Genomic DNA, 20,894 nt, shown 5'->3' with positions numbered 1-20,894 from the left:
TTTTTGTATTTGCATCCCCCCATCCTAAATGATTTTGCAACGAAAAGAAGCCTTTTTCAGCATGTTTTATTTTACCTTTTTAATATGCACCTAGAGTGAGTCTGTAACCCACTCTTTGCATAGGATCTTTGTACCAACTGGTTTTTTTATCTTATAAAATTATACATAGTAATAATTTATATTAAATCAGAAGGCAGCAATTATTGTTTTTAAAAAGCAGCTGACATGTCTAGAACACTATGTATTTGATATTTGTGGTTAAAGTGCACAGGCTACATTTTAGTCTATAAGGCAAGCAGTTTCCAAGCTACTGTATTATTTACACATCTGAAAAAATACATGATTACCGTATTTTCCGCCCTATAGGACGCACTTTTCCCCCTCCAAAAATGAAGGGGAAATCTGGGTGCGTCCTATGGGGCAAATGCAGGCTTTCGCTGAAGCTTGGAGAGCGAGAGGGGTCGGTGCGCACCGACCCCTCTCGCTCTCCAGGCTTTGGGAACACATCCGCAGCTTAGGCAGCCCTGCGGGAGGTCCCGCAGGGATGTCTAGGCTGCGGATAGCAGCCTGCTTCCCAGAGCGTCGGGCGCCCTAAAAGCAGAGCGCCCGGCGCTTCGGGAACACATCCGCAGCCTAGGCAGCCCTGCGGGAGGTCCCCACGCTGCGGATTGCAGCCTGCCGCCCGGCGGGTGGGGCGCCCTGAAGCAGAGCGCCCCGCACGCCGGACAGACATTGGCCAGCCCCACAAGCTCGGGGGACAGCAGGGAGGCGCAGCGCCGCCATCCCGCTGTTCCTCGACCTGGTTGGGTTTCCCCGACCTGCTTTTGGGGTGGAAATAAAGGGGGAAAAATTTCCTTTATTTCCCCCCCCAAAAAACTAGGTGCGTCCTATGGGACGAAAAATACGGTAAGTATACTAGTAGAAAAGGCTATCATCACATGACTATAATATAACTTCATATATATATTAGTGCAAAACCTGTAGGACCAGTATAAACAGTATGTACAGTAATTAATAACTTAGTTGGAATGTGTGCTCTCTTCCCATTTCAATTTCTCAGAACTTGGCATAAGAGTTATGCTTCCAATTCCAAGAGTTTATTCAGTTTTCTGTGCTTTAATATTTCATTCCATATTCGGCAAAGAATACCACCACTGTATGAGAAAAATAAGAACAGTAAGTGTCTCAAACTCTTGTTTGGAAGTCAAAACACTTCTAGAATCATGCAATTATTTTCTTACCGGAGTCTAAGGAATCGCAGGTCATCTTTAGTGATGTGGTTTAGAACATCACTGAGTGTATAATCCTCTTGAACAAACTGAAAGACAAAATTATTTCAGTGTTTCTAAATATTATTCAGAAAATGAATTTTGAGGGTCTTTCCCACTCTTAATCTTACTCTATCAATTGTATCTGAATCAGCTTTCTGTTGTTTCAACCACTTGATCAGTTCTTGGTCTACGCAGTTCGGAAGAGCAGATGAAGGTGGTTGAATTTCTGCAACAATTCAAAGTAGGTTAATCAGATTCATTCCATTGTTACAAATTCAAAAGCTCTACTCAAAAGTGTTGTGTGTCCTAAAGCTCAAGCCATTCCTATCAACTGACCACACACATTTAATGTACATTCTCATATCTACCAGCAGTTTTCAACTGCAGCTGAAGGAGATGCAAGTCTTGAATTCTTTGCTCCAGTGTTTGCCTTAGCAGTGTCTGGTATTCTCTCTCCCTCTGTACCAGGCTCTCCAGTAACCTATTAAATAAAATGGGGGTCAGACTTGGGTATGACATAACATTTCCCCCTTAAAATGTTTCATGATAGTACAGTGGTACCTCGGGTTACATACGCTTCAGGTTACAGACTTCGTTAACCCAGAAATAGTACCTTGGGTTAAGAACTTTGCTTCAGTATAAGAAAATCATGTGGTGGCAGCGCAGCAGCAGCAGGAGGCCCCATTAGCTTAAAGTGGTGCTTCAGGTTAATAACAGTTTCAGGTTAAGAACAGACCTCCGGAACCAATTAAGTACTTAACCCGAGGTACCACTGTAGTACACTTTTAATTACAACAAAACCTAGTTCTGCAACACGAGTATTTTGGTGAATCTGATACTTACATTTTAGTTGAAGTGCAGCTTGGTATGTCTAAAGCACATGTAAAAGTGTCTCTCATTGTATGGCTTACCTCAAAACAAATCCTACATATCTTTGAATTACTGGCTACCTGGTAGCCTTGATTTTCAAATGCTATCCAATTTAGATTTCTGTGCTGAAATGGTTCCTAGAATTTCTACTTAACCCCAGGCTTCATAATTAAATATTCCAGCACTATCAGCGTGTTACTTGCTGCTGCTATAGTGATAGAAAACCACAATACAGACGGTCAGGCTATGAAAGGAATTTTATACACACTTTCCGTCAGTGTTGGCTAAAGTAAGTGCTGCTCTCAAAGCATACATGTTATAGTTCTCCCTGTAAAGGCACCCTGGAACATTTAGGATACATTTTACATTTACATTAGTAACATGGAAAGGTAACATTTAGTCTGAAATAGAGACGCTGCACATGGAGTGCTGCTCTAGGGGGTGGGGGGGAGGAAAAGACATGATGCAGCCTTCAGCACTATACAATTGGGTTTTCTAGAAGTCTAGAAGAAATAACGTGAGTGCCAAGTTAACCCTGTATAAACCAAGAGTAGCTAGACTGGCTACATTTTAAAATCTAGCCAATAACCAATGTATGCTCGTCTGATTGCCTGAAGGCGTTTTATAAACACCAGCGATGATCAGTAAAATGGCTGAATAAGCCTGAGCACACTTTAAAGCTGTTAACCTGTTTGTTTCTTGCTTAAGCTTGCCCAGCTGCAAGCTGAGCTGCTGTTGAGTGTCAGGGGTCACAGAAGACGTGAGCATGCACACTCCAGATGTGATAACTGTTTCTTCGTGTCCTTTTTGCTGTGCTTGCTGGTAATCCTCATCTACTTCATCTGCATCTTTGTCAACTCCTTCAGTCTCTGATGCTGGTTCAAAGTGAGCTCGAAGTTCTGCACAGAGCAAAAGAGAATTGCAGAGGTCAAGCATTTCTTACATTTGCCACTTAAATATCATCTAGTCAGCAAGCTTTTCCTGAGTATATATATCTTTTTAAATAAAATGCAGCTGTCCTTCCTAGTCCAATTTCAGAAAATACAGGTGCCTAGGGCGTTCCTTGATTTTAAGAAATGACAAACTAATAAAGGGCTAATGTGTGGCAACCTTTCAAAATAACAATTAGTGAGGATTTGTAGTGAATGTTTCTGTCCAGACTAATATTCACAAATACATTGGTCTGTAAAGCACGTTTAACAAAAAAATTCAGTGTTCAAAAAAATCAGAACTTGCTTTATGAAAGAACTAGCAGCCATTTACAAGTTTTCGCCAAGTAGAGACCGAAGTACTACTGCAGTTCCAGCACACCAGCAGTACTCACCCTGGGGCACTCATTCCACAGGTTAGACATTTATTATTGCTTTGCTCACATCATATTTAACCATCCCACTTAACAGTTTACTACTTTGCTTTTACTTACCTGGAATAAGAATAGTGACAGCAGCTTGAACAGCACGTCGTATTATATTATCCATAGCAAACATCCAATGAGGTCTGATTAAATGATTCCTTAGTACTTTGTTAACCTATAAGAAAAGTGTCAAATAAAACAGGGTAGTAGTTTGCCTTAAGCTATAAGCTTGTCATTTAGAACAAGAAGTTTGGGTAAATGTAGGATGACAATAAATCCACTTGGATTAAGAGCTAGAACACATATTGGAACATAAAAGCAGCCCTGCTGGATCAGACCAAAGGCCCATCTAAGCCAGTTTCCAGTTTCTCATAGTGGCCAACCAGATGCCTAGGGGAAGCCCCCAATCAGGGCATGAGTGAAGCTGTAGCCCAGTGATTGGTATTCAGAGCCATGCTGCCTCTGATCCTGAAGGGATACAGCCTTTGTTTCCACTGTGATGTAGGCACAAAGAAAGCTGTTGCAAAGCAACACCTAAGATACTGTGTTGTACATCAACAATGCACAGATATTCGACTATCAGAGCAGACCCCTTGAGGTATCACACTGTGCTTCAAGTTCTTTGCACAGAATTGTGCATTGTATGCTATCTTCCAAAGGCTTTCTAGAAAGCAAAAGCGGAGCTCATTTCTACAATTTAGCAGAAGTGAATAAATGCATCTTCTCTGGTCAGCTGCTCCATATGATACTCTACAACTCCTTTGTCCTCTTATGCCCTCCTCCCAATAGTATAATTTAGGGTTTTAAGTTTAAATAGCAGCAAAAGGTATTATTGGTAGTGGGTCCCTCCCCCCACCCCTAGATATTACACTCGGATGAACATACTGCATCTTGAAATCCAAACAACACTAGATGAATCTGGTTGATGGAAGTACTGTCAAAGTCCAGTTCAATTTTCAACTTGGATATAGTTGATGCCATAACTCTGTGTTCAGGAGAACGTATGAAATCTCTTAAAATCCCAATTATCTGCTTGATATGAGCAACTGAAAGATGCAGTTCTTCAGAACTCTGAAAAAAAGATGAAAATGCAAAATGTTTAAAAAGGCACACCAGCAAATTCCACCAATGTATGTATGTATGCATGTTTTCAACCTTGCTGTCACTATTCCGGAAGACTCATTTTTACCAATTCACAGCAAGAGCAGCAGAGGGCACCTTTCAGTCAGGCACATCACAAGTAGTTTGATTCATGGATTACATTAGCTCACGAGAGAGGAAGCAGAGCATGAGCTAAATTCAACACTGATGTAATCAAACTGCAGGACTGAATTTGTCCTACCAGAGAGCAGCTTTCTGCCATTCAGTCCTTAAGCAAAAATTCATATTACAATCTCTAATACCATGAGAAAGGGGGGGGGGGGGCTAAAACAAACATTGGTTGCAGAGGTCAAGGCAGCAAACAAGGTGGTCAACAAACTTTAGGTGACCAGTTAAATAATAATAAGCTCCATTTTACTACTTAAATGTTGTGATGGACCCCTCTTTGCTTCTCCACAATTTTGTGGAAGAGGAAGTTAGGATGAACAGACTTGCCCCTGTCTCTTCCAGGGTTGTGCTTGTAATCCAAGCCAGAGGCTGACCATCCACAGCAGGGATCCTGCTTTCCTCATGTAGGTTCCCCTAGTGATTTAGAACCCTGCATGATGAGCACAGCAGGCTCTTCACCCCAGACACCCTCCAGATCATGGAGTAGGAAAGGTGGCAGAGAAATGATTTTTACCTCTCCCAAACAACTGAATAGTCATATTACCTGTGCTACGCATTCTTTTAAATGGGAAGCTACTTGGTTTTGCTCTTCCTTGAGGATTTTATACAGAATTGCACGTCGTTCGCTGTCCTTTCGTAGCAAGAAAAGACCAGAATCCCTTTCCTCAAGTGAAGGGGAAGCACTTCGCTCATCTGAAATGGAGCTGTCGTCGGGAACACTGGGCCAGAATGAGACAGCATTCACAAGAAACTATAAATGACAAAGTTGGAGTCCAGAAGAAAACAGCCCAGTTTTTAAAGCAACTTTCCGATTACTTAAAATGAATGGCTTTTATCTTGTGTGCTACAAAGATGCCCACTAAATCCCAGGTTTTATAGTAGCTGAGAACACAGCTTTCTATGAAACAAGACACTAATTCAACATCTACAATAAGAAGACAGATTGATCATAATGTGGACTGCATTCATTTGAAGATGCTGCAATTACTGCTCTTTTTTGTCAGGGTCTCTTTTTCCAATTAGACTCTTATAATGAGTTTTACTTGCAGGGGCCTAAACAAACCCCACTCAATACTACATTTTACTATAGATCTTGTAACGGAATTAGCTTTGAGCACATCATCCCACCTAAACTATAAGGACAGCTGGCACCCTCTGTGAATCTAACATGCCATTTTGCATAGGTCAGGTTTTACCTTAGTAAATGGGAGATAGGGCTCTTTGTCTGAACTTCTGACACAGAGCGCTTTGCCTTATCAAATAGCATGTCATGTGGCATATCAGAGTCCGGTGAGACTGAGCCGTGTTCACTGCTGCTGCTGCCAGCCTGCTCCCCCTGGACTGGCAACGGGAGTGAGGTGCTGCGGTTATAATCTGGAGCACAAGAAGAAAAGGGGAATGAATAAACAGGTCCACCTATCTTTTAAGCAAATGAAATTGACAAGGTGTGAAATGAAACTACCGGATGTGAAAAAAGGTGGGTGTCTGCAAGCTGCAGAAATAAATTGTGATGATTGATGGAAAACCCTTCTCAAACAAAAACTACCAGTGGTTTTTTTATCTTTCTAGTGTAGTTCATCTAGGAATTGGGGTGGAAGGGACCTTGTTCTGAGTGATCTCCAAGCACTGAAAGAATTACTTGAGATCCAAGAGGCTACTAGCTGATCAGGTGACAGAATCTTGCTTTTACAGCTCATCCACAACTGAAATTTGTGTAACATTACTCTCTTTGTGAAGCCAAATCAGCCCTTGTTCAGGGTTACTAGTTTTATTTGCCCTCCTTTTCGGTTTACAACTTGAGATGCCTTACACACCTTAAACTGTTGGGTGCATGTCTACTGAAAATAGGCTTCATTAACATTTCTCCAAAAAGGATTTTCCAGTTTTAAAAAATGTAATTTTGGAGAGAAAAGAAACCCAGCCCTGAATTTCTTCATCCTTTATTAAAATATAGTGCTATAATTTCACCAAGTTTGTTATTTATTTCACCAAGTTTGTTATATTAACACTAGGATGAACCTGCCCCATAAATATTCTTTTCATAGTTTGTTGATTGCTTGGCACATCCAACTGATTTCCAGGTATGTTCAGAACCCAATATTAAAAGAGATGGATGATGGTTAATATCTCTTTACATACAAATATTTTGACTGATAATTCCTTACCTGAAGGCTTGAATGCAATTCTGTTTTTCTTGCCCTTGTTCAACTGTTTCAAGAATGGGTCCTTAAGTAAGTCCGATGCTGTGACTCGTTTATTTGGATCAGGTTCAAAGCAGAGCAAGATAAAAGCTCTTGCCTCAGCAGAGAGTGATTCAGGAATTTCAGGGTGAATTTTGAACATTCCAACCTGCAAGTAGAAAGGACGCTCGCCATCACTTCAGCAAGGTGAATTACTTTAAAGTTGATTCATGCTAGGGCTCATCCACACTTACCTTTTGCCTCATCTTTGCAGGCAGAGGTGCACACACTTTAATGTTCTGTGCCTGAGTGTGTATTTTTTGCCCCGAACTTCCCCCACAGAAACCTGCTCTTTACAGCTGAATCGGAGCAAATGTCAATTTGGCCTTTCGCGACGAAAGCTCCAAAAAAAAAAAAAGGGGGGGGCACTCAGACACAAACCTTTGTTTGTGGGACATGGTAGGAGCCCGTGGAATTATTTCCTTGCTGAGGCATACAACTATCTTTCCTTGAGGGACTTTTAGAAGAGCAACAAAACACACATATTCCCTCTAGTTCTAACTTGGCTGGTTGTGAAGCAGCTGTAGTTCCCGGCATCCTTTGCATGCAAGTTGTCTCAGATCCGCTCTTCCACATAAATTAATAGATGCTGCTAAATAATCCATGTCAGGAAGTATTCTAGCAGTATGGTAATATGTGGAGGGGCGGGAGGTGGGTTAGTACATACAACACTTACTTTGAACATAGCTGCCTGCGGTTCACCCAGTTCATGAAAGGGAGGCTTCCCTGTCGCCATTTCAATGGTAGTGCAGCCCAAAGACCAGATATCAGCTGGAGCACCATATCCTCGAGGTCCCTTATCAATAATCTCTGGTGCCATGTACTGCAAAGTGCCTAAAGTCATGAAAAAGAATAGGTACAAGTATTATTATTATTATTATTTTAAAAGTCCCTGAACAGATCACAATATTAATAACAAACCTTTATTGTCACTACACTACCTGTGTGCAGTGAGATTAAACGAGCCCCCCCCCCCACCCATACACTCACTCTTGTTTGCGCTCTGTGTGCTTGTCGGAAGTCAATTACACCATTATTTTTTCCCCCATTCAGCAGCCCAACAGCCCATGGATAAAAACTGTTCTTTAACCTGTTGGTGCGGCTGACTATACTTCTTTGCAAAGTCCCACACTTCCTTAGGTACTTTGCAAAAATGACATTTCCCATACAGATGGGCTTAACAGATGGATTAAGTACCAGTGCCAACAACTCTCAGCTGTTACACTGCATTCTGTCACAAATTTTCTACATGGCTGCCTTGGCTTATGCAATATATTTTAAATGGAAGACAATCCATTGAGTCCACTGTGAAAATACTGTCTTAAGATCACATTTTCCAAATTTTTGCACAAGCAAAAGTTTGATTACATAAACAGTAGAAAGGTTACAACCATTTGCTGGATGGTTCACAGGATAATGTAGAGTACATGCAACTCCCTGTTTGTGTGCATTTGAGTTGAACAAAACTGCACACGCACACATCGTTTTTGGAGCCACAAGGGAGATCCAGCTGTCATGCGCAGCAATCTGGAACGGAACCCCCACATAAGCTGGGATTCCCCTGTACTAGTTTTTGCAGTATCACTAACAAAGTTATGTAAATTGTTCCCCTTAAATTAATGAAGAACTTTTTACAACACAACCATATGCAGCATCTACTCAGAAGACCCTCTGGGTTCAACTGGGCTTAGATACAAACTGCAGCCTTAGAATATTTATTATATGCATATCCTGTATTATATCATGTGTAATATGGAGCTGTCAAAGATATCCCACAGATATTCCTGACCAGAAGCACACCTTCAGTAAAGCTACAGCATTTTGTTTTCTCAGAAAAGCAGAAAGGCGAACTCTTGAATGCAAAGGTGAAAGTGAAGATTAAGAACAAGCTAAAATCCTTCTTGTATGTTGTGGTAATTTTAATCTGTTTTAGTATTTTAACTTTTGTATGTTTTTAAGTATAGTTGTGATTTTTTCTTAATTTTACTTTTTATCTTTTGTAAACGGCTTTGAGCTTTTTCGCAGTCAAGCAGTGTGTGTGTGTGTGTGTGTGTGTGTGTGTGTGTGTAATAAATAATGGAAAGTTTGAGAAATGTTATTGGGATGGATAATCATAGGCAGAAATTACATTTTGGAAAGTTATTCATTATTAAAGAATAAGTTGCTTATACTATTTACAGCTCTGTTCTTTGCTAGATTATCACTTTTGGGGATGAATGAAGCATTCTCTCTGCCTCTCCAAAAACATATTTGATTTGATTTCCCCATCTACACATTAAAATGCAGGCACTAAATGCATTGGTTTTGGACCAAGTTGCTCTCTTCAAGGGCTTTCTCCACAATGGTAATCACAGCTTTGCTGATTTATTTTCGTATATAAGCAACAGACAAAGAAAACATTGATCTGAAATCTGTAACCAAGAAAGACTTATTACTGAACTTTCCAAGTACAATACATTCTACTTACATAAGGAAGATTCTGTACATATATACTCACTATGCAAACAATACCCATTACCCAAAAGACTTGAATACAGAATAATCTTAATTAATGTAACAAGTAATAGTCATATATAATTACAAGTAAAGCAAAAGCAATAGGCATTGCCATCTTATCTTGCTCAAATAAACTGCATCTTTACAACTGCATGTTTGCACATGAGGGTTGTTCGATCACGCTCCTCATCAGTGATAAAGATTCATGGAAATGATAAGTAATATCTAAAAGGGGTGGGGAACCTTTTTTAGACTGAGGGCGACACTCACATGCTGGTAGTTGGTAGAGCAAAGAACATAATTTTTATCCTCTTATAGTACATATAAGAAAGCAGCCTTATTAAAGAAGAAAAAGGGAAGGAAAAAATTGATAACGTAATGTTTTAGTGTTGTGCATTCATTTTTCTTTATTGTAAGATGAAAACAATTCAGTGGAAAACAAAGCGAGAAGTGTTCTTGTTTTGTGCTGTATAAATGATGCAATCCTAAGCACACTTGCTTGAAAACAAGTCCAAAATATGGTTAGGGTAAAACTGAGAGACTGAAGGCCCCTCTAGACTGGTGGTGTTTTGCTGCTGCAACATGTCACTGACACAGTAATAGCACATTAGTGAGGAATTTATGCTAGCCTATCCACACATCATTTACAGGCACAAATGGTGCTAAAAAGTGCTGATTGTATATAATGACCCTGATAACTTCACCAGTGTAAATCATGACAAATCTCCTGGAGGAACTCTGAGTACTTACAGCAGGAGATGCCACAAAATCAGAAAATCTAATGTGGTTTTACAAAAACCAGAAAGGCTTCAAACCTACAGGAAGACCAAAGCGAGCTGATGTGCAATCCCATTTGAACTCCCCCAAAGCAATCTGTCTCTGCAATCTTGTTTGCAGCACTGGCAGACTGCACAGACAACATGATAATCTGGGCAAGCATTACCTCAGATAGTTCCTGTGGGCTATGCACTTTGTACTATCTACATCAGCTAATTAAGGTTTTATAACATTTAACTATTGTATTTACTGTTACTGTGCAGGCAAATCTTCACAACAGAACTGGGTGGAGGCAGGGACGCAGCTTCTAACTGTGAGCACAAAAGCTGCATTCAGACGTGGATTTCAGACTGTTAGTTTTACCAGTTATAGTGCTAGTGCTTCTGTTCTGATTTCTAACTTTCCTTTTACACCAACACCTTTTTATGTTATGTACCTGTGGCTTTTTGAGCAAGACATATTTTTGTCATGCAAAATTTTAAATGGCGGAAAATAAATACATGCCAGGAAATACGGCCCCCCAATTTTGCCAATAACTCAATTTTCCGAGTTAGTGGGGTTGCAAATGGATTATTTTTTCTGGAAATAACTGACATGGTAAGCAGCACGGAAGTTCCACTAGATTTCCAGAAGTGACTTTTACATTGTGTGAGAGCTCACATAAAAAGCGAAATGAACACACGTATAAGGTCGTGAAGGTGGAATAAAATGCCATCTGAGTACAGTGGTGTCCCGCAAGACGAATGCCTCGCAAGACGGAAAACCCGCTAGACGAAAGGGTTTTCCGTTTTGGAGGTGCTTCGCAAAACGAATTTGCTATGGGCTTGCTTCGCAAGACGAAAATGTCTTGCGATTCCTGGGGGTTTTTTTTCGCTCCTCACCCCCTTTTTCTAAGGCACTAAGCTGCTAATAGCCTTTTAGCAGCTAATCCGCTAATCCCTTAAGCCTTTAATAGCCGCTAATAGCGCTAATCCGCTAATGGTCTTGCTTCGCAAGACGAAAAAACTGCTAGACAAAGAGACTCACGGAACGAATTCTTTTCGTCTTGCGAGGCACCACTGTATAGCCTAATTCTAACCACAGAAGATTATTAAAAAAGAAAAAGTTGTTTCTGTTCTTACCTGTAAATGTCTCTGTACATGGATTCACTCCTGCAAGGCGCTTGGAGGTCCCAAAATCAGAAATCTTTACTACTCCGCTGTATGTGTTCACTAAAACATTGTCTCCCTTAAATAAACAAAGAGTAAACAAATTACCAGAAACTTTGGTTATTGGGGATTTTATGAAGCCTTTCTAAAAGATCAACTAGTGGGATCTTAAACCCTGCATTTCTGTAACATACAATTAAAAATATAAGGAAGCATGCATATGCTCACTTTTATGTCTCTGTGGACAATCTGGTTCTCATGGAGATACTTCAGGCCCTCTAGGATTTGCTTGGTGTAAAACTTAATTGTGGGTTCTTTCATTGGTCCCCATTTTGATCTTAGTAACGCAGAAAGACTTCCTGGGTTTAGGCAGAAAAGACAGGATAAAAAATGATTCTGTCCAGGGTATCAAGGCCTGTAATCATTGAATCATCAGTACAGTACATAAGTAAAATCCCATGCAGAGTTACCTGGGACTGAACACGCACACTTCCTGTATTGGACAATATGTGACTAGCTGCAGAGTAAACATGCAGAGAATTTAGTCACACACTTTGTTAACTCTGAGCCAAACTCATATGCCCCATTATACACAGACCTAAAAGAGCAAATACTGTGCACTTACACAGCGTATGGCATATATCTAATGAGATAATTCTAGAAACTAGAGACAGAGTAATCTCAAATCTGTCAGCATTCTGAGGCTAGGTTTGAAGTCACAGTAAACCACAGTTAATGATTTACCATGAATGAACAGGTGGAGTCCTGTTTCCCTCTTCCGCTAGCAAAGAGTGGAATCAACAAGCCACAACCCCTGGCTTAGCTGAACTGGAGATCATGGTTTGCTTCACTTGACACAAACCATGAAGTCAAAGCTTGTTCTTGGCTTCCCAATTGTGGTTTGTTTGAGTGAAAATGCTAAGCCAGAGATTGTTATTCACACCAGGGGAGCAGTGAATCACAAGTGATGGCAAGGTTCATGGGTAAACTAACTATGGCTTACCATCGCATGTGAAGTGGGCCTGAATGTTTTAGCATCAGCTCTGTCAGTCTGTTAAGGGATCCATTCTAGCAGGCCCTCTAAGACTGCAGGAAATTTACTGAAACCTTTACTTGGGAACAAAGGAACCTGCCTTACACAGGGTTAGACCACTGTTCCCTCTAGCTCAGAATTCTCAACACTGACTAGTAGCAGCTCTCTAGGCAAAGCCTTTCCCTACCCTGTATTGAGATGACAGGGCTCAAACCTATACATGCAAAGTATAAGCTATGAGCTTTCCCCTGGGTCCATGTTCCCCCCAAAAAACCACCTCGTAAACACTGTAAAACTCATTCATTCTTACATCAGGAATATGAATATGGGAAGCAATCACAAGGATTTGCAGAAGCCAAGTTCAGGTAAACAGGGCAAAAAACAGAATCATTGATAAAACCCCTCAAAAATGTTTTTCAGTATATGTTCTGTTTGAGCTGAGACTCAAAGCCTTCCAGTCAAAATTCTTAACACATCATCTTTTTCCATTTGTGCCTATCTCTACCAAAGGAACTCCTGAAGGATCATCTTGCACCAGTGGCGTAGCGTGGGTTGTCAGCACCCGGGGCAAGGGAAGTAATTTGCACCCCCTAACCCGTGGATTTGCGCCCCCTAACCCGTGGATTTGCGCCCCCTAACCCTAACCCCCAGATGGTGCGGCCGGCCCCCCTGCACCCCCCATGCTACGCCACTGTCTTGCACTGAGGGGAGTGAGAAGCAGCAGTAAAACAAACAAGCAGTTTCTTCCCTCCCTTTATAGCTTTTTAAAAATAAAAATAAGCGCTTATTGTTATAATAATCTCATGTAAACCACTTCCAGCTTTTCCTGAAAAGCTGTACTGTAAATAAGTAAAATAAATAACCTCTCCCCCCTGCAGTGAGAAACTATCCAATTAGGTGGGCCTTATTAGAATGCTGTATGTTCCCAACCATCTGATGTGACCTTATCTTTTTTCTCTTTCTCTGTATGCTGGTTAAGAATACAATCCTCTCTCATTTCACCTGTATCTTTCCCCCTACCACTAGAATGCCCTCCCACCTGAGACAGCCATGTCTCTTCTGTTATATTCAGGAGTGTCCTTAAAGATGAATCTGTTCACTTCAGCGTCTCCTCTATTCTTCCTTTCTCTCTCCCTTAAGTGCTATTTTTTAAAAAAATGGTAGAATGCTGAATGGTTTTTGGTGCTTTATAAATAATTATGATAGAAAGAACAGAGAGAAGAGTTTCTGAACCTAACAGTTCTCTCCAGGAATCAGTGTGACGCCTGTGTTTGTAACTAATTACAGTCAATGTAAAAATGCTATTTATGTGAGACTAAATTGCACCAGAATTTGAATATACAGCCTTGATTCAGGAAGCAATATGTGTATGGATTGGGTTCATGCTGATTTAATTATAGACAGTCTAAAATATTCTACAGAGGTTTGAGATATGAATCATTCTACTCTGTATGTTATGTTTTACTCTGATTTATGGGTTCGCATATTACAGGGATGGCTCAGGCAATAGAGCATGAGTCTTTTCATGTGAGGGTTGTGGGTTTGAGCCCACATTGGGCAAAATATCCATGCATTGCAGGGGGTTCGACTAGATTACCATTGTGGTCCTTTCTAACTCTACAATTCTTTTATTCTACACCTTGGGTTCATGTGAATGTGTGAGCTGCTGGAGAAGAGCTCACAGCCATTTTACTCCTCCTTGATCCTTTCTGCTGCCACACCAAGCTTAGCTAAGGTTTGGTTTGGTGTATTCTAAAGCCAAGGTCTGGCTTAGCATGGCGTGTGAACCAGATCATAGGAAGGTGTCATATGAGGCGAAAACAGTAAGATACAAACCTCCAGGCACCTGTTCCATGAAGATTTTAATATATCCATCTTCAGAAACAGAACCAAGATACTGGACAATATTTCGGTGCTTCAAATACTTGTGGAGGGCTATTTCTTCATGCAGTGGCTGAGAATATCTGTCAATGAAGAACAACTAAAAATCAGAAGAAAACATACTAACCTAAAATTTCCTTGCCACCCACATAAAGATTGAACTTATAAATTGGTAGGTCAGAGGTCCACAGAAAGGATGGAATAACAATGTAAGATAGTTAAAAAGCCCCAATATGGTCAAAATCACCTCAACAAACATATACCATGCAGTGAAAATATATCCTCAGCCAGAGCTGGTAGGCAGAAAGCTACAGCCGCATTGTTTGCATCTACTGTCTTGAGAGACAATAGAGTGTACCTCCGGGGGTGAAGTCAAACCTCTGCATTTGCAGCACTGAAGTGACCTCCCCAGGGCACAAGTCTGAGCAGTGTGTAATGGAGGTCCTGGGATGCCTAGACAATTAGACACGTGCCCCTCAGCCTTGCTGATGTGATCCAAAGGAAGGCAGAGCAATACATCTGGCACCAGCTGGGCTGCAGGAATTGCTGCAAGGAGGAGTACAAGGGGACTCCGCTCCGGAATTGGGTAGGGTTTACTCCTTGGCCTTTTCTTTGCCCCCAAAATATCCCACAAGGCAGCGGAGATTTAGGATCAGAGATATCCTTCTCCTAAATGGGCTACCTTCCCAGGTTGACAAGCCCCATTGGCCCCTCACTTCCCTCTACAGCACATGCAGAAACCGCCTACTTGACCGCTATTGGTCTTGTCAGCTCAATCAGCCACAGCCTGTCTTCACATGCAGGGGAAATCCCTAACTCACCAAGGGTTTGAGACCCATTGGCTACTGTTCACCTGGTTTAGCCAGCCATTCCTGGGGTGTGGCCACTGTTGCATACAGACCGCTTCTAGGAGCCTCCGGTGAGAGCTGAGAGCAGGGTGGGGCCAAAGGTGGATAAACAACCACAGAAGCAGCACGTGCCCCCCAGCAGAACTACTAAGCCTCCCCTAACACCCCCAGCATATACCATAGCGTAAAGCAGTAGTAACAACAGGGGGTTGGGACAGTTGCAGTTGCTTCTTTGCTTCTCTGTCTGTGAATGACTTATATATTGAATAATGAATGATGTAAGACCAAATTAGGCAAAGCACACTTCATACTTATGTCTGAACTTTAAAAGGTTACTCCTCCTCAGGACTGAAATGAATAACCCACCCCCCATATTTAGTGTGTAAGAATAAAATATCAAGACTCACCTGCTGTCTCTCTCTGGTATTTCCTTGATGGCTATTCGGACCTGATTGCTAAGATCTCTTCCAGCATAAACTATCCCGTAGGTTCCTTTGCCTAACACTACTCTGTCTCCATTCTCATCATAGTCATACTCATACTGAAAGCAGAAAGAAACAGAATTCAGCTCTAAGACACAAAAAAACACAATATCAAAACCACCAAACAGATTTTAACGTGTGCCTTAAGATCAACAGCTCTAGTAGAAATTAAAGAGCAAGAGTTTCTTATAATGTTTGCAGGCAACTGTGGTGCGAGATGAACCTACAAAGGCTACTTTAGCCTTATAGAAGAACTGCAATGTTCTAATTAACAGGCACTGATTTTTTAAAAAAAACCAATTCTTTAAACATTATATAAGCAGCTGTCCATAATAAGAATGTGTGACATAAGAGGAATACCTCACAAGTAAAAGATTATTCAATAAAGGGATGTGTCTTTTTAAATCTGAGTGAAGAATACTTAATGGGAACAAACAGTGTAAAATGGAAGATAATGTAAATGGGGGCAGGTGGGCAAGTTCTGTAAACCAGACTCCTACAAGTATGTACAAATCTTCTGTCAGATAAGTCCTTGAAATTCTTCCGCGGTTCATTTTGAAAGTGATTGCCAAGCTCCCTGTTTCCACACAGAGTCCTCCAGGGAGGTATTTGTACACCCTAACATGACCTGCCCACTAACTTAGTTCAACCTTTCAAACCGTTTCATTTTTCATGCTTCAGCAGTTCACAGTTCATCGTCCTGTGCTGTTATGTGATATGTGCTATTACCCAAAATGACACAACCAGAACCTGTTAATGTTTTTTTTTTAGCACACCCATATTTCACAGCTACGAAACAGTATTCTGATAGCGGTAGCTTGAGGACAGCAACCAGACTTACAAAACGTTAGCCTGAATATCACTGATAGCACATTTCTGACAGAGCAGTTGTTTACCCAGAATAAGTCCTACTGTGTTCACTGTGGCTTAACTCTTAGATAAGCATGAATAGGAACACAGGCTTTGCATGCACAAAATATCTGAAGATAAGCATTTCAGTGCAGTGGGCAATTCCACAATCTATTCTAATGACTTCATTTTAAAGCAAATTCAAATTGAGAAGCGGGAGGGAGGCAGAAAGAAATAAGAATTGTATGCCCTTGAACACAAATGTTACTTTTGAACAAAGAAGGAAAAATTTCTAAATGATGTGCACACTGATGTCAAAGAGCTGTTCAAATTAGAGGATTTTCACTGACATCTGCCTCTAAAGTAGAGACATGCAGATATACCAGCTAATTCCCACTTAGTCCAGAGAAACCCAAAACATAGCCTTGGCTTCTCTGATATTTGCTAACTAATGTCTCCTTTTAGGCTGCAGATATATTGGAATGCTACCTAGAAGCATCCTATATTACTCAACTCTCAAGTAATACTTGATCCAAAGGACTGAGGCATTTCAAACTTTATGCTTTTGTTGCTTTTCTCGAACCTTTCAAAGAAATGTACCGTATTTTTCACCCCATAGGGCGCACCGGCCCATATGGCGCACCTAGTTTTTTGGGGGGGAAATAAAGAAAAAAAATTATTTCCCCCCCAAGGCATGAGGCTAGGGCGGGGGAAGCCCAAGCTTCCCCCGACCCCAGCCCCCAGAACAGGCTGCTCTCCGCAAGCCATGGGAGCCCTCCTGCGGCTTGCGCAGAGCTACCCAAAGCCCTGACGCGACTGCTCAGCGTGCCGGGGCGTCGGGATAAGAGGCAGCGCTGCGCAAGCCGGGGGAGGGCTCCCGCAGCTTGCACAGAGCTACCCAAAGCCCCGGCGTGACTGCTCAGAGCGCCGGGGCTTCGGGGTGCAGGCAGCTCTGCGCAAGCCGTGGGAGCCCGGGGGGAACTCCTGCGGGCTCCCACAGCTTGCGGATAGCTTCCTGAAGCCTGGAGAGGGAGAGGGGTAGGTGCGCACCGACCCCTCTCGCTCTCCAGGCTTCAGCGAAAGCCTGCGTTCGCCCCATAGGACACACACACACATTTCCCCTTCATTTTTGGAGGGGGAAAAGTGCATCCTATAGGGCGAAAAATACGGTATGTTATCCCCTTGAGCATGCAAGTTGTGGGTTAATAAACATTAAAAACAAACAAACCCAACCCACTCATAATGTGGGAATAATGGGAACAAAGTTTCATGGCATGTCTGGTTGAACTTATGTATCTCTGTGACAATCTTCTTCTTCCTTATTTTATCCACTAGACTTATATGGATAACAATAACTACTGTAGAGTTGCAAAATATGCCTCACTTGTAATGGAACTTTTGATCCCTTTGTAACTAGAATTTACAAGGACTGGATTTAGGACATTATACATGGAAAACTGACAACTCTACCACTAACGTGTCCCCTCTCGTTGCTATTTATGAATTTAGTGCCCTACACTGTTTTCAAATTAATCTGTCATATCATTCATGACAAAGCTCCCACATAAGGGTGTTTCTGTCTTTTCTCAGGTACCAATGCATTGTCAAATGGACTGTGGGGATAGAATAATTAAATGCTATTAGTTCAGTACACAATTATCCATTGTCATGTATGAAAATCGTAATTGTACAAACAAGCAGTGGGGAAAAGTACTTTTCTAATCCTTAATTCCAGTAAGCAATTGCGAAAATCAGAGATTCCTATAACTGCCATACTTTTTGGATGAAAAGCTTTAAGTGTGTAACTCTCAAACTCTGTTAATAATGTGATATTCAATACATTTCAAGCTCCATTCCACAAAACTCCAACATGTTTCTTTCAAAATATTTTACCCTGCTCAGACAAACAAGAGATCTGAGTAGCAATAATAAACACATAATATGTAAAAATATCAAGTATATCGAACATTATTATAGAGGAAAGATATTTCCTCCTGTATCTGATGCTTAAATATTGGATTCTAATACTACATACTTGGGAAAGGGGATTATTATTCAGATAATAGGCTTAATAACATCCAAAAAGGTCGCATTATGCAGGTGGATAAATAGGCTTGGGCTACGCAAACAAGAAAACATTCTCTACAAAAACCTACAGTTTATTTGCTGAGTTTCACTTATCCATAAATAAAAATGTTTTCACATGATGCTCTCTTCCTGAATTTTCCACATTTGCTTAATTTATACAACTGTAGCATACACTTCTGTGCCATATTTACATCATTTTAAAAAAATTTGCAGCGGCATGCTAAAACTCTGTGAGCACAGAATTCTGATAAATTCTCACCTATCACATGACTGCTTCTGCCTGCTGCAGTTGTGGCAGATTGCCATCAGCTTAAGTGGCTGCCATGCTCAAAAGGGTCACGCAAAGAGCTCCTGAGATGTGACCCTCAGCTGTCACCACTTCCTTGATAGTTGACAGGACATTTTCAGAGTCAGGAAAGGACAGTTGGCCACAGAGCCATCTTTCCCATAGGGCTTAGTCGTCCATTGTGCCAGGGCACTGGCCTCTTAGGGGTGCCCCAGCAAGTGGAGGAGCTGCGTGGCTTTGCCAGCACCCTCCCCTTTCCCTGCAACCACCAGCTGCGCCTCGCCAACCATATGGCTGGCGGACGTGCAGCTTGCCTCCCAAGTCTCCGCGGGAGGAGAGCGATCCCTGCAGTGGCTTAGGATGGAAGCTGCGCCCCACTAACTATATGGCTGGCTGGTGTGCAGCTCTCTCTCTCTCTCTCTCTTTCGCCCACTGCCCTGTGGGAAGAGGGAGGCGGGAGAGGGGGAAGCGGAGCGCGAGGAAGAAGGAAGGAAGAAGAGAGGCGCCCCCCCCACTTGCCCCCTTTCTTCCTCCTCTAGCTGGCCGGGGAGCCTCCACGCTGGGTTTGCAGCCCTGCTTGCAGGGTCTCCTTGCCCATCGTGTTCAGCTACATCTAGCCAGCAGCTGCTGCCCTGGTTTCTCTCTCTCCCTGGAATCGTGCTCTGTGTTTAATGCTATGGGCAACTCTATCCCGGGGAAGGGAAGCCTCCTCCCTTCGCTTTTCTTCTTCTTTGGTGGTGGGCTCCTTCTCTGCCCCCCCCAACAAGGTCCCTAGGGGTTGTAAAGCAAGCCAGACCATTTCACACCAACCCCATTCATTCCAGCAGCTGGCCATCACCCACTCACTACAAGCCCTGCGAAAAATATCATCACTATTATTATTACTACTAGTAGTACTACTGCTAGTAGTAGTAGTAATACTACTACTACTACTGCCCTCCACCCGTAGATATCAGGGCGGCTCACAGCCTGAAACTACGGTACTAAGCACATGCTAAAAACTAGAACAAAGGCAAACCAAACCAAGCCAGCAACGCTCCTTCTCCCTTATTTGTGAAACAAGCCTGTTAATTGCCTATCCAACTAAAAAAAAAAGGCACTGAAGGTTTTTGAGATCAATGCAAGCTAAAAAGCATTGCAGGCGGTTGGGCTAGATGACCCGCAGGGTCCCTTCCAATTCTACGTTTTCATGAAAAACACACACGCACAACTCAACTATGGTCCCTCTGCAGTCTTCGCCCCAAGCAACTGTGTGTGAGGCTTGCTCCCCAGAAAGCCTTGTCTTGCTACCTGTGCTTTTTGGTCTCTCGTCAGCCCCCTCCCCCCAATCTATTCATATTCCTTTCTCCCTAATCTCCAATATTACATTTTCCTCTGGTTGAGACTTAAAACAGAAAGCCCTAATTCCCAACTGTGTTTCTTGCTGCAGTCCTACTGTCTACTCAGAAGTAAGGTCCTATTAGATTCAGCAGGGCTTACTCTCAGGTAAGTGCAGTTAGGGCTGCAGCCTTTGTGACCCAACACAAATTGGCCGGGAACTTCATTTTCTGTGTCTTTATTAATTGATTTAAAGAACAACAAACTGATGATTGCTTTAACTTTTTGATATGTGGTGATTTGAATCATGAGGATGAATTAGAAGAACTGCTGAGTCTTGAATGAGTCTTGCTTCGGAATTGAGGACTTCATTAGATTTTCTTCTGCCTTTTCATTTTATTATTTTATTCTAAGGGCTTGTTAGAGATAATGGGTAAGTGTGGTGTCAGCTCCCGAGAAAAAAGGTCAACAACTCTGGGGAACCTTTCCTAAAAAATGTCAACAACTTTGAGGGCCCCCCCCTTAAAAAAGAAGGTCAACAACCCGGGGGGGGGGGCGCCAGAGGGATCTTTGCACCACAGCACCAGATATGCTTAAGATGGCCCTGGTTGGCCAGGCTTTCTCCTAGGGCCTCATGCATTATAAAACATCAAGAAAGCCAGTGTCTTATGACCTTTCTGTACTT

The 20,894-nt window shown here is 42.0% G+C and overlaps 1 protein-coding gene and 1 long non-coding RNA gene across 4 annotated transcripts in view; one reads left to right on the top strand and one right to left on the bottom strand.

The window, feature by feature from the left end:
• Positions 1-50: 50 nt before the first annotated feature.
• MAP3K15 (mitogen-activated protein kinase kinase kinase 15) overlaps positions 51-20,894 on the bottom strand; it is a 65,021-nt gene continuing 44,177 nt past the window's right edge. For 2 of the 3 annotated variants that reach the window (XM_083439377.1, XM_083439378.1), the window contains 15 exons: positions 15,595-15,728; positions 14,295-14,422; positions 11,654-11,784; positions 11,399-11,504; positions 7,681-7,838; positions 6,930-7,113; positions 5,961-6,138; positions 5,309-5,483; positions 4,381-4,566; positions 3,565-3,670; positions 2,830-3,040; positions 1,640-1,752; positions 1,400-1,497; positions 1,242-1,318; positions 930-1,154 (listed from right to left, as the gene is read on the bottom strand). In XM_083439377.1, the coding sequence (XP_083295503.1) occupies positions 1,076-1,154; positions 1,242-1,318; positions 1,400-1,497; positions 1,640-1,752; positions 2,830-3,040; positions 3,565-3,670; positions 4,381-4,566; positions 5,309-5,483; positions 5,961-6,138; positions 6,930-7,113; positions 7,681-7,838; positions 11,399-11,504; positions 11,654-11,784; positions 14,295-14,422; positions 15,595-15,728 (2,064 nt within the window). In that variant the 3' untranslated portion in view covers positions 930-1,075. Of the gene's footprint in view, positions 361-916; positions 1,155-1,241; positions 1,319-1,399; positions 1,498-1,639; positions 1,753-2,829; positions 3,041-3,564; positions 3,671-4,380; positions 4,567-5,308; positions 5,484-5,960; positions 6,139-6,929; positions 7,114-7,680; positions 7,839-11,398; positions 11,505-11,653; positions 11,785-14,294; positions 14,423-15,594; positions 15,729-20,894 lie in introns of those variants that run through there. The other variant, XM_083439376.1, reaches the window with a different exon arrangement.
• On the top strand, positions 7,870-9,854 carry LOC310677126. Its single transcript, XR_014510943.1, has 2 exons — positions 7,870-8,311; positions 8,877-9,854. It is a non-coding gene; the product is annotated as an uncharacterized lncRNA (long non-coding RNA).

Source organism: Podarcis tiliguerta (genome assembly GCF_965153285.1).
Source record: "Podarcis tiliguerta genome assembly, chromosome: 4".
Lineage (NCBI taxonomy): Eukaryota > Metazoa > Chordata > Lepidosauria > Squamata > Lacertidae > Podarcis > Podarcis tiliguerta.
This window is presented reverse-complemented; position numbering and strand designations above follow the sequence as displayed.